General features: G+C 37.0%; 1 protein-coding gene across 2 annotated transcripts in view; it reads left to right on the top strand.

The window, feature by feature from the left end:
* Positions 1 to 14,352, top strand: part of Rad23b (RAD23 homolog B, nucleotide excision repair protein) — a 42,482-nt gene that overhangs the window by 8,435 nt on the left and 19,695 nt on the right. For both annotated transcript variants that reach the window (XM_020184644.2, XM_074051323.1), the window contains exons 2-4: positions 5,355 to 5,436; positions 6,162 to 6,241; positions 10,508 to 10,776. In XM_020184644.2, the coding sequence (XP_020040233.1) occupies positions 5,355 to 5,436; positions 6,162 to 6,241; positions 10,508 to 10,776 (431 nt within the window). The remainder of the gene's footprint in view (positions 1 to 5,354; positions 5,437 to 6,161; positions 6,242 to 10,507; positions 10,777 to 14,352) is intronic.

The following is a 14,352-nucleotide window of genomic DNA, read 5'->3' as shown; positions in this document are numbered from 1 at the left end:
ATTCTCACACAGTTAATACTATACTATCAGTTACTGTTCCATAAAAAGAAAATTTCTTTTCCTGTACTATATTTTTTCATTTGTTGGGTCTCATGTTGAAGTTTTTCCTATTTGCACTGAAGTGAATAGGCATATCTATGATCAATTCTGTTTTTTAGAATTACCCAAAACCTTCTTTGGGGAACATTTAGAAAATATTCCTTGGTACCTATGCCTATCTGTCTGTCTGCCTCCCTCTCTCCCACCCTTCCTTCCTTCCTTCCTTCCTCCCTCCCTTCTTTCTTCCCTCCCTTTCTTCCTTCCTTTCCTTCCCTTCCTTCCCTTCTTCCTTTCCTTCTGGCTGTTTTGTGAGGTTCTTAGCATACTACCTGGCACATGGCAAGTACATGGCATGGTACCTTTTCATTCAGTCCATCTACTCAGGGTTATCCATTAATGCTTATACAAAGTTCTTTTTACTATATAGTTACAAACAGTATGGTTACAAAAGAAAGTAGAAAGATATGCTATAACATCGGGAAGCTGGTTTATGAATATTCATTTGCTGACCTAATCAATAAGAAATAGCACTAGAAACCTTAGGCCAAGTACTGTACAAGAAGAGTGACATGGCAGCACATTTTACTATTCTCATGAGAACATAATTTATACGATTTTGATACCTCATAGAGCCTAAATTTGTTGAACACAAGTAACTACAGTTGTGCATTGCTTAACAACAGGGATGTATTCTGAGAATATGTCCTTAAGCAACTTTGCCCTTGTGAGAACATTTTAGAGTATATTCACACAATCCTAGATGGCATAGGTCTTTTCAATGTGACTTCTTGATACAGTGAAGAGATGTAGTAAGGCATAACACTATACTGTTTCACAGAAAACTTTTTAATAAAGAGTTCACTTTAAAATAGTGATAAAGCCAGGCATGCTAGTACATGCCTATAATCCCAGCTACTTGTGACAGTGAGGCAGGAGAATCATTTTTGAGGCCAGCCTGGGCAACATAACAAGACTTGGCCTCCAAAAGTATAAATAAATAGTAAAATAAAATAATGATTTAAAAAGGAGAGTAACATAGTTTATTATTAACAATTACTATGTAGTATACATAATCACATGTGCTCTATTTTTCTTATGACTGGCAGGCAACACGGTAGATTTATTTACCCCACCATTACCTCAAATGATGTGCGTAATGTGTTATGTTACTAATGTTAGGAAGGTTGTGATGTCACTAGGTGATAGTTTTTCAGTTCTATTATACTCTTTATTTATAGAAGTGAAGATTGAAAGAAGAGACTTTAGGGACCAAGGCCTTAATGAGCATTAGGACAAGTGTAGTTCCAGTTGTTGGGAATTAGTAGGTATAGGAGATTGCTCACATAAAAAATTTCAAAGATAGAACATTGTTTGGATGACAAAGTTCATTCTGTGTCTTGATGACTTAAATGAATTAGAAGTAAAGATCATTGCTGTATTGAGGTAAAGGAGCAATGCCACAATTTTGGACAGGTCTTTCATACTTGTTACAAAGTCTAGTTTGGTTATTTTCTTTGATATAGTACCAAAAGTGGTATTGTTGTGTTGAATGCCTCTCCTCTTAAAATTTTTGAAGCATGTGCTATATTACCCTTAAAAATTTTATCATCTGATACTCCCATTTTGGGAGTATATCTCTTCATACTTGTCAACAGCAAGAATTGTTCAAAACTGTCTTCTATTGTGACAGTGTATTGGATTAATTTTCGTGTGACATCAGTGTTTGTGCTTTTGGTTATTAAGAGGTCAAAACTCTTATTGACTGTAATCATGGATTCCCTTTTTATCTGTTTTCCATTAATGCAAGAGCATTTTGTGCCTTTTTTCTTAATTTCATTTGCAGTTTTTCTTTTTTTCTATTTGAATTGCATGATAAGCTTGTTCATTTCCTTTGTATATACTAATGTACTGTGATTACTTCTTTAGCCAAACCATATACATGTTTTTGTGCAGAGTTCTCCTCATTACACTCTTAATATTCTTAAATCACAGTTTTGATTTTGTTGAAGCAAAAGTTATTTAGTAGTAAGTGATTAGGAAGGTTTTTTTGTGTGGGGGAGTGTTCTTTTCTCTGTCTTTTTTGATGCTCAAAGCTAGATAATGACCTATAATAGTTTCTGTTGTGTGTGTGTGTGTGTGTGTGTGTGTGTGTGTGTGTGATTTAATAGTCTTGCTTATTATAACTTGTCAGGAATGAGATTCCTGATATTTCTTTTAGGTAGTTCACTCCTCCCTTCCTTAACAGATCTCGTTCATGTTGCACAGTGCTGGCCTCAAACTCATGATCGTCCTACCTCAGCCTCCTGAGTGTTTGGATTATAGCTGTGATGCACCACGCTACCACACTTGGCCTCCTTCAAGTGTTTCTTTTATATTCATTTAGCATATGGTAATTGAGCAGTTAGTATGTGCATTACATAATGTTCTGAGAACTGGGTTCATTTACAGTAACACGTGGTTTGTAATTCACATGTGGTTTTGTTGAAGTAATTACTCTTGAGAAAATTGCATCTTTTTTCTTCCTCTATAAACAAGAGTTTGAAGGGAAATTTACCATTCACCATAGCACACTTTAGCTGTGCTCTGCCATCCCTTAATTGACTTTGGCGTGTCACTTAGCATATAGAATGTCAATTCTAAGTTTTTGAGCTTATGACTCCTTTACATTTAAGTTATTAAGAACTCCGAAATAACTCGTTTGTGCTTAAATTTATAAATTTTTACCATATTAGAAATTAAAATTGAGATGTTTTTATTTAAAAAATAATTCACTGTATGTTTTAATTAATGTTTTTGTGATAAAATAATTTTGTACAATAGCAGAGCAGTGAAAATGCATAGTGTTTTACTTTTTTTTGTAAATCTAATGTTTGGGTTCCTAGAAAATAACTAGATTCTTCTGTATAGATGCTTCTATATGCAGTCTTTCATTAACAAACACCTGAGAGAGTCTTAAGGTGGAGTGAATCATAGAGATGTTAATGAAGATGTGATTTAAAAGAAAAGAAGCAAAAAGATGGGAGGTGTGGCTCAAGTGGTAGAGCGCCTGCCTTGCAAGTGCAGAGTCCTGGGTTCACACCCACACCCAACAGAAAAAAACTTATTTTTAAGTTCTGAATCACACCTAGGTTAGAGCTTTACCACCTACCAGGAAAACAGTGTACTAAATTGGATAATGAATGGTGTGTAATTCATACTGAATTTTCTGCTCAGGTGATTTTCTGAGGTCCCCCACCCTTGTGGTGGTACTGGGGTTTGAACTCAGGGCCTTGTGCATTCTAGGCATGTCCTCTATCATTTGAACCATGTCCTCAGCCCTTTTTGCTTTTAGTTATTTTTTCAGATAGGATCTCAAATCAGGCTGGCCTCAGGCTGTGTTCCTCCTATCTGTGCCTCTTGCATAGCTGGGATTACAGGCTCCATCACTATGCCTCACTTGTTCTTTGAGATAGGGTCATGCTAACTTTTTTGCCAGGCTGGTTTCAAACCTTGATCCTCCTGTTTCCACCTCTTCAGTTGTTGGGATTACAGGTGTGTGCTACTGCACCTGGCCTAAGTTATCTTTTAAAGGTTTTATGTGTTAGGTTTAGCTTTGAAATTTGGAACAGTGAATGGTAATGTGTTGAGATTTTTGTGATGCTCCTGACATAGTTAAGGAAGATCAGTGTAGTTAGTTTATATGGTATTTTCAAAATGCACCAAAGCTTGAAATCAGAAAATTTGAGGTTCCAGCTACCACTAAATAGCAGTGTGATGTAGGTCAGGTGTTTTAACCTCATTATTTCCACTTCCTCATCCATAAAATTGAGTGGATATTTCCATTGGTCCTGGAGTTTTGAAGATTATGTTGACTCTTGCATGGTAACACATTTGAAGTAAATAAATATTCCTGTCTATTTGGGGGTGGGGGCAGTACTGGGGTTTGAACTCAGGGTTTCACAGTTACCAGGCAGGTGCTCTACTGCTTGAGCCAGCCATACCTACAACCTCTGACTTTTTGACTTTGGAAATAGACACCATCACTTTGGCTTCACGTTTGCTAGGCAGGCACTCTACAATTTGAGCCACTCTGCCAGCACTTTTTGTGTTGGTTATTTTCTATGCCAGGTTGTCCTTGAACTGTGATCCTCTGGATCTCACCTGCTCCCAAGTAGCCAGGATTAAAGGTGGGAGCCACTGTGCCTGACATTTTTTGGGGATGAGGGGGGATGGGAGATGGCCTTGCTATGTAGCACAGCCTGACCTTCAACTCAGTATTCTTAATACTGTCTCAGCCTCCTGGGTGCTGGGATTGTAAGCATGCACCACCGCATCCAGCTCTCTGTACTGTTACTTTTTAATTGTACCAAGAAACTGTCTTTGTATCTCTTTTTGTCAGATAGTTGTTCACATAAAGCTGGAACAGTCAGAAGTATTCTGGGAAGTTGAAGGAAATGGAATCTATCCCTTGAATCTTACACCTTTAAAAGTAATGAGGTTCCATTAAGGCACGTGGGAAAGCCAAGTCTCCTTGCCTTTTTACTGGTTTGACACCCTGCTTTCTGGTCAGTTCAAGAAGTTGATTAATTTTCTAACTACTTTATAATGAGCCTTTCATCAGAATTTTAGGAATTGAAGAGGCCATAAAGGTCATCCATTCTGGTCTCCTTTTAGAGATTGAGACTAATGCTGAGAGAAGCCAAGCTACTTGTTGAAAATCTTTTAAGTAGACCATCATTCTCAGCTGAACTTGGAACCATCTGTACAGCATTTAAAAAATACAGTACTCCACCCCCTGTTTTAATTGATCTTTATAAAAACCCTTGAGTGACTGTAATGACACATTAGAATGCTCTTGAAAATGAATCATTTGTCTTTTAACATTTACAGGTAGCCTTTAACTTTGAAGTATTATAAGCAACAACATTTGATTTCTTAGGTCTTTTAGGTTAGAAAGGTTTACTTTCTTGCTCTGTGGGAAATAAGCCCATAAACTTTTCTGTGAAACCAAAACTTTTTGGTTTTGAAACCTTTGTTTGAATTTATCAAATGAGAGAGAAAATTTTTTGTGTTGGTGAGGATTAAATACAGGCCTCCAGCATGCTTTAAAAGCTATGTATGTGTGACAGGTGGAATAAACCACATTTGTGCTTATTCCAAATAATACAGGTTTAAAAGTGAGTCTTGGTTATAATATGGAAAAACGTGATCTTTGAGTATCTGGAGGTATTAATAATTAAAAAGTATTAAAAACTTTATCTTGCATCATTTTTTTCAGTCTGCGTTGTCATTTTTTTGTTTAGGCTTTAAAAAATTTTATTATTTTTTTCCTGTAGGTAAAAGCACTGAAAGAGAAGATTGAATCTGAAAAGGGGAAAGATGCTTTTCCAGTGGCAGGTCAAAAATTAATTTATGCAGGTATGAATTAAATATTGAAATTAATATGCCTTATCTTGCTTACAGTAATAGTTTCAGTTTTAGAAATGTTATCTTACAAAATTATAGTATATTCAGATTAATTCTGTCCAGAACATGATTGTTTAAATAACAGCAGTGAAAGAACAACTATTTGTATATGGCATTAATATTCAATCTTCTCTTTATTTACATTTGCCCTGTATATTTTTCCATGAAGTGATGTTAGTTTTATTTAGTTTCGTGTTTTGTAAGCTTTTGTGTTTTTTATTAAGCTGATCATCTTGGTTTTTTTTAATCTGTTGGATTAGAACCATTTGCTGATTGTTAATTAATATGCCTGAAATAATTCCTGTAAAATTAAGTTTCAATGTATGTGTTTTTAAAAATAAATTACCAAAATTGATTGAAGAATATACAGAACACCCTGTCAGGAGACTATAAGTACTAGACATGTTGGCACATGCCTGTAATCCCAGTGTTGGGGAGGCTGAGTTAGAAGGGTTGAAAATTCAAGGCCAGCCTGAGCTACATAGTGAGACCTTGTGTCCGAAAGAGACTATAAGCAAGTGACAGGACTTAAAAAAAAAAAAGGATTAATACTTGCATTATATAATGATTAGTTGCAAGAAAGTTGTTTTTGTTTTTTTTTTTTTTTTTTTACTTTACCTGTAAGACAGAACTTATTTTGCCTTTGCCTTAGATAACATTTTGTTCTCTCAATATAGGTAAAATCCTCAATGATGATACTGCTCTCAAAGAATATAAAATTGATGAGAAAAACTTCGTGGTGGTTATGGTGACAAAAGTAAGTTTTAGCCTCAATAATGATAATGATCCCAAGTCCATAGAGTGGATAGTTTATAACACATCCATAGCATTATGTACTTAACTGGTATTAAGGAAGATTCTCCTAGGGTCATCCATAAAATTAACAATTTTTATATTCATAGTTTTAGTGTACTTTTACGTGAAATGAAGAATGTCTTAAAATTGGTTTTGCTGGAGTAGTTAGGTTACTATGTAATTATTTTAATTCTGTAGCTTTAAAGGGAGTTGATAAATTATTACTATATTTGATGAACTGTTCAGCAAAAAGGCATTTAATGTGGGCTCATTATTTCACTGATATTTCTTGGTAAAGAGGTAGCATTTAAGAAACTGGGAAAAAGGAAAAGGCAGCTAAAGAAATGTTAGAATGATTTTGTGAGGAAGTTTTTAGCAGGAACTTCTGTGATTTATTGCACTGAAATATATTTGGAGTGACTTACGAAAGTGACTTTTTTCTCTTAAAGCAGAGAATGAATATAGTTTCTTTAAGAGACTGCCCTATTTGTACACTTGTTTATTCAAAGATGCATAATCATGCATGCAGTGGACAGTGAAGTGCAGAAGTAGTGCCACCAATGATATTATTTCTGATTTTTGTTCGTTTAGTGATAGTGGGGTTTGAACTTAGGGCCTCATGCTTGGTAGGCTGGGGCCTCACCACTTGAGTCACTCTGCCAGTCCTATGGCTTTGGATATTTTTGTGATAGGATCTCCAGTTTTTGCCTAGGCCAGCCTGGAGCACTATCCTCCTATTTACCATTCCTTTGTAGCTGGGATGACAGGTGTGCACACCATGTCCAGCTTTTATTGATTGGGCTGAACTTTTGCCTGGACCAGCTTCCAAACTGTATGCTCTTGATCCCTGCCTCCCAAGTACCGAAGATTACAGATTTGAACTACCTAACCTGGTTCATGATGTTAATCTTCAGGATTGAAATGTCGTCATCTGAGAAAGAGCAGTAATAGTCTGCTGTTCATTACTATAATGAAATAACCTGAGACAGCTACTTTATAAGAAAAAGAGGTTCACTAGCTTAGTTTTTGAGGCTTAAAGTCCAACAGCATGACACAGGCCCTGCCAAGGGCCCTTCTTGGCTACAACACATGCAGCATGACACAGGCCCTGCCAAGGGCCCTTCTTGGCTACAACACATGATGGTGGGAGCAAATGTGTATTTCTCTCCATCTGTTGATGTGTAATAGTTCTCCTTATAAAGTCACCTAAATTCAGTAATGGGCTACCTGATGGTCTAATTTAGTGGCTTCCTGAAGGCTCCTCCTAAGCACCAAGGCCAGATTAATGTCATTAACAGAAGACTTTGGTTGGGAGGAAGAGGGTGTATAAACCATAGCAAGAAGCATTAATTGTAGTACTGAAAGGAAGTTTAAATGGATAATTGGAACCAGTTCATCAAAGATCAAAAGTGGAGTAAATGTGAGGGGTTTTTTTCCAGTGACACAAAATAATGGATAGTAGTAGAAAATAGAGCTGAAAAAATAAATTTTAATTAGTGTACGTTTTTGTACTGGGGAACAAAAAGCAACTAAATGACTTAAATTTATGGGACTTGAAAAAATTTTAATGCAATAAGGATCATAAGGATATGCTGTATTTAAGTACTTTTAAGTGTTACTGGACTAGGGGTATGACTCAAGCAGCAGAGTACCCACTTAGCAAGCACAAGGCCCTGAGTTGAAACACCAGTACCACCCTCCCCTACCCCTGAAAAAGTTTAAATGTCAAACTTAAATTTAGAGAAGCAGAATCATACAAGGAAACTTCGTATCATCCAGTTTTGGATTTTTTTTCCAGTTGTGAATTGTGATCCAAAATTTACCAGTTTAACCATTTTTAAGTGTACAGTTGGTAGTATAAGATACATAGCAAGGACATTTTTGTGCAAACATCACAACCATTCATCTTCAAAACTTCATTTCCTCAGATTGAAATCATATACTTACTGTGTTGTAGCACATGTCATATTTCTTCCTTTGTTGTGAGGAGGGCAGTACTAGAGTTTACACACAGGGCCGTGAGCTTACAAGGCAAGTGCTCTACACTTCGGCTGCACCCCCAGCCCTTTTTGCTTTCATTTTGTGAGATAGGGCCTTGAACTTTTTGCCTTGACCAAGAGCCTACTTCTGCCTTCATAGGAGTAGCTGGGATTACCAGAATGCACCATCCTGCCCCACTTGTTTGTTGAGATAGGGTCTCACCAACCTTTTTTTTCTGTGCAGGCTTGGAACTGCCATCCTCCCACCTTCACCTCCCGTGTAGCTGGGATTACAAGTGTGCACCACCGTGCTCAACCCAATTTCTTCCCCTTTTAAGGGTGAATAATTCATTTTCTCTACTAGTTTTATATATAGAACATACCAGAAAGCATGATACACACACATTAGGATTTTTGAAGTGGGGACAGTACTGGGGTTTGAACTCTTGAATCACGCCTCCAGCCCTTTTTTGCTTTACTTTTCAGATAGGGTCTTGCGTTCTTGCCTGAGGCCAACTCTCAGACCTCTATCCCCCTACCTATGGCCTCCCACATAGCTGGGATCACAGCTGAAGACACCATGCCTAGCTTATTGATTGAGATGGTGGTCTCACTAAATTTTGTGTGATCTTTGCCTGATCACTTTTTTACTGGAGTGAACCACCCCATCCAGCTAGGGTATGTTTTGTTATTGGTCTTATTTCCTGTATTATTTTAGTAACTTTGACTATTCAGAATGTAATGGAAAGCAGAAATGGCCTCAGAGTGTTTGTTTTTAAGGAATAGAAACTTAGACTATTCCTTGTATTACACAGGATTGTAACAATGCCCATGGCTGTTTTACTTTGAAGTGAACAGTAGAGTCCAGCTATTAGAAGGGGAAGAAAGCTGTTACGGTTAAGCATTATGGAAGAAATGCCAGCTTGTAACAAAGAAAGGGGGAAAAGCTATTAAAATCAAAAGCAAGAATGACTTCGAAAAAGCAGAGGGGCTTGGTACAATTTAGACTAAGGCTTAAAGAGCTATTTGTGGAAATAGAGACCTTAAAAGCATGAATCACTACAATATTGATCATAAATAGTTAAGGAAAATATTAAGTGGGTATTAAGCATTTAAAATACATTTTTATCTAGGTTGGTTATTACAATATTTTGGTGCTTAAAAATTTAGATCTTCACCCTTGTGAAGCTCCAATTTATCCAGAAGGACTCATCGACTAAGAGTTTCAGCTCATTGGAGTTTTAGAACATTAATTTCAGAGGGAGCTAGGCATGGTGGAACACTTATGTAATCTCAGCACTCAGGAGACTGAGGCAGGAGGGTCACAGTTTGAGGCCATCCTGGGCTATATAGTGAGGCCTTGTCTCAAAAAAACAGTCTTCATGTATCATATTGGCATATTAAGCTGATTATGGAACTCATTACGATGCTCTTAGAATAGGAAAATAAGGGAATAAATGCTGTTGTTTTTTAAACAATAGCAGCTTCCATTCCTCAGCTTGCAGCAGCCGCTTTTTCCCCAATGCACTTTCTGCAGACTCAAGTCAAAGAAGACATAAGTCAGCCTGTTGGTTTTATAATTTGTAACTACTTAGGCTTGTAACAAATTTTGTTGACTTCTACCATCTTTCATTAAAAACTTTTGTCCTTAGAAAAGTTATGATCTAAACAAATAGTGAATATTGTTAGGTCTCAGAGGACTAAAAATCCTAGTATGCTTTTTATACATATTTGTTTTTTGCTCTGTGAAAAGCTTTATGGAGCTTGCAATTATTAGTTTATTTTGTCTTTATCTTAAAATATTATTAATCTGTTTGTACTTGAACCCGTTACTTGGTAGTCAACATTAGGGTTTTCCTCATCCTAAAATACAGCAGAGTATTTGACATGTTCGTTAGTAATTATACATCTATTTATACTTAGGTAAAGTTTTTTGTGGAGAACTATGTACTTTTGTGAGGATACAGATTCTGTGTTATTTTTAAATATTCTTTTGGTTCTTTTTCATATTAAATTGATAAGAAGGCTGAGATTATTGGATAAAGCAAATAGAGATTGATAAATTCTCTTAAGAACTTTGAAAACTAACAAAATGATTTGATTTGCTTATATAGATCATTTATTATCTTATTTTACAAAATCGGTCAAGTTACATGTTTGTATTCGCCTTGTAGCATCCTGTAATAGTAGTCTAATTAGAGATCACATAATATATTTATCTTAATTGTTTTGCTTTTTAACGTATTTAGCCCAAAGCAGTGACAACACCAGCACCAGCTACAACTCAGCAATCCAGTCCTGCCACCACCACCGTGGTTAGTTCCTCCACAGCAACCGCTGTGGCTCCGGCCCCAACCCCTGCACCCGCTTTGGCTCCCACTTCCACACCTGCATCCATTGCTCCAGCATCAACGACAGTGTCTTCTGAACCTGCACCTGCCAGTGCAACTCAGCAAGAGAAACCCATAGAAAAGCCAGCAGAGACACCAGTGACTACTACCCCAACATCAACTGACAGGTAAGACTGGTTTTTAGGAAATTGCATACCAGAATAGGTGTATAACAAGAATTTCTGCATGTGTTTATTTTGATTTTTCTTTTGATCAAATTACTATGTCAAATTTTTTCTAAACTTTGATTCAATCATATGCTTTTTTTCTATATTGATAGTTTACATAGGTAATAGAGGAGCTGTGCATTCCCAACATCCAGATTTCTATACTCTACAGTCCTGATACCACCAGCTCTAAGAGAAACATTGTGTCAGTCTTAGGAAATAGCACATGATTCACAATAACACTGAGTAATTGCCAGCAGTTGTTGATATTTCCCCTAACACCTTTTGTTGAACCTGTGAACTGTTTACATTTTTACTGTTGTATCTGTATGTTTGTGAAATTGTGTAAAAGTTTAAGCTTCTGTCTATATAGATTTTATTTAAAAATAAACTGCTGAGACACTTGGAGAAGCAAGAAAAAATTTCTCAAGGAAAGTTTGCAGTGAGAATTATTGAACAGTCTATGACCAAGATTGTTTTTTGACCTTAAATGATAATAAAATGACCAAAGCAAATGATTTCATCTGGCTATCTTGGCTGGAAATCACATAAAGCTATCTCTGCGTTGTCTAAGAGCATAAGCTATATGAGCCTTCATTGGCACTGCAGCATTTGGTTGTATGATTTAGTGCTATTCAGGACCTCAGTGGCAGTAATTATGCGAACTTTGAATTAGAACCAGACACAGTGTGAAAGTATGCAGTGACTGGAAACACTTGCTGACATGGAAAGTATATGGTAGTGAACAGAAAGAGTATACAGATGTGCCTTCTAATCCACAGGGGATATGTTCCAAGATGCCCAGTGGCCACCTTAAACCATACATAGTGCTGAGCTTTAGATACTATTTTTTATCCTATACAAATATGACTGTGGTAAAGTTTAGTTTCTAAATTAGGCATAGTAAGAGATTAATGACAATAATAAAGTAGAACAATTATAACAATATACTATAATAAAAGTTACGTGAGCTGGGCATGGTTGTACACTCCTGTGTAATCCCAGTACTTAGGGAGGTTGAGGCAGGAAGATTGTGAGTTTGAACCCAGAGTTGGCTACGTAGAGAGACATGTCTCAAACAAGAATGTATGTAGTCCCTTTCAAAATGTTTCATTGTACTGTAGACCTTGGCAACCTTTGCATATGATTTTTTTTTCTTTTCTAAGAGCTTTCATTTAAAGGAAGCAATTAACAATTTTCTTTGGCATATTTGATTTGCCACCATCACTATTCTTGCATGTTGTAACAAGGTAAAATGAAAGTTATGTGCACCCAAGCACTGTGTTCTTAGGTCCCACAACACACTTCATCAAGTTGCTCTGGTAACCTGAGACTGCTAAGTGAACAACAGGTGGGTAGCATATACAGCATGGATATACTGAACAAAGGATAGATAGATAGATGTTGGCACATGGTATTATTTCATCATACTACTCAGAATGGCACACAATTGGAAGCTTCGTAATTGTTTTGTTTGTTGTCAGTACTGGGATTTGAACTCAGAGCCTCACACTTGCTAGGCAGGTGTTCTACCACTTAAGCCAAATCCGCCAGCCCTTTTTGTGTTGGGTATTTTGAGATAGTGTTTCACAAATTACTTGTCTAGGCTGGCATCGAACTATGATCCTCCTGGTCTCTGCCTCCCAAGTAGCTAGGATTACAGACATGAGCCACCGGTGTCTGGTACAAATTGTTCATGGAGGTTTCATTTGATATTTTTGTGTCACTGTTCACTGTGGTTCGTGTTCTGCCCTAAGTGCGGCTTCTAATATTTGACTCAGTGAGCCATTTTTGTAGGAATCTTGAGTCATCTGACTCATGGCTGAGAAGACAGCACAGACTCAGGAAACATAATTATTTTCCCTGTGTTGACTAGAGTACTTTGCTTTCAGCGTCTGTGATACCATTGCCTAACTTAAGCTATCTCTGTTACATACAACAAGGAATGCCTTCAACCTATCGTTAGTAGATTACCCGGAATCGGGTTAAGCTGTTACATGAAAGGCCTGTTGATAAGTCTGTGTATGAAAGGGAACTTATATAAATCTTAACAAGTTGATTCCAGAAGCCATTCAAATCTTGTAAAATTGTTATATGTTAAGTCAGTACAGTGTCTTTTTGTGTGTGTTCGGGAGGGGTGAACTGAGGTTTGAACTCAGAGATCTGTGCTTGCAAAACAGGTGCTCTACCACTGGAGCCACACCTCCAGTCCTTATTTTCTTAATTGCTCCTTAGAAAAGCTCACAGTATGAACATTTCATAATTGGTCAGAACATTTTAATGTACTAATATCAATTTAAATTTTTGCCTTTATTATTTCCTGGGGGTATAATTTTATTCACCTATTCTAAAGAGGCAAAATTATTTTTTTAGATCTCCAAAGCATTGTGTAAAGTGAGGTGATGGTGGCCAGTGATTCAGGGAAGCAGGCAGTTAAGAGTCCTTATGCAGACTTTGTACAGCAACTACTTAGTTTTATTTCTCAAAATCATGCATCTCAGGGAAGGATGATATGGAAAGGAAGAATGAAGCTCAGAAAAAGCACCTACTCAAATGTGCCTTAGTCCTTTAGTCTGTAAAACAGCTAGTATCCTGTAAAAAGCACAAAACCCAGTGGATAAAATCAGGATGTACACTGGTATGAATATGTAAAGTGTCAGAAAATTTAGCCATCACTGCTGGCCTGACATTTATCTGTAGTTCATTTTGCACTTTAAAAGTTACCTATGCAGGCCAGGCACGGGCTCAAGCCTTTAATACTAGCTACTAAGGAGGCAGAAATTGGGAGAATCATGGTAGAGGTAAATAGATATCAAGACACCATCTCAACCAGTAGCTGAGTGTGATGGTATGCGCCTGTCATCCCATCTATGTGGAAAGTATAAATAGGAAAATCACAGTCCAGACCAACTGCAACATAAAAGTGAGAACCTGTTAGAAAAATAAGTAAAGGGAAAAGGGCTGGCATTGTGTCTGAGTGGTAGAGTATCTTGCCTAGCAAGTGTAAGACCCTGAGTTCAAACTTTAGTACTGCCAAAAAATCATACCAAACAAAAAGCCATCTATTACAGTACAGATTCCACTTGTTGATAGTCTATTTTAAAGAAACTATACTTGTGTGCAAGGTCTGTATTGTTTGTAATCAAGAACAAATGGTTGTCAGCCTAAATAATCAGTAAGGGAATGACTTGATCTGTGGTTTAGAGAACATTGCTCCTCAAAGTATGGTAGTCTACAGGCAACATCAACAACACCGCTGGAAGTTGTTTGAAATGAATTCTTAGGTTCCACCCCAGACCTCTAAATTACAATTACATGGGGGTGCAGGTGCATTTTAACACTGTCTTCCTGGTGAATTTGTAGGCTTGCTGAAATTTGAGAAGCCCTGTAACTGTGACTTCAGGGTAGCTGAAGTATGTAGTATATAAACATATTAAATGAATGTGGTTTCAAGACTTTTTGAGTGGAAAAAAAAAGGTGGGCAGTGCACACAAGCCAAGTGAAATCTTTAAAACAACATTGTACATTTCCATGGGT

This window comes from Castor canadensis, chromosome 13 (assembly GCF_047511655.1).
Source record: "Castor canadensis chromosome 13, mCasCan1.hap1v2, whole genome shotgun sequence".
Lineage (NCBI taxonomy): Eukaryota > Metazoa > Chordata > Mammalia > Rodentia > Castoridae > Castor > Castor canadensis.
This window is presented reverse-complemented; position numbering and strand designations above follow the sequence as displayed.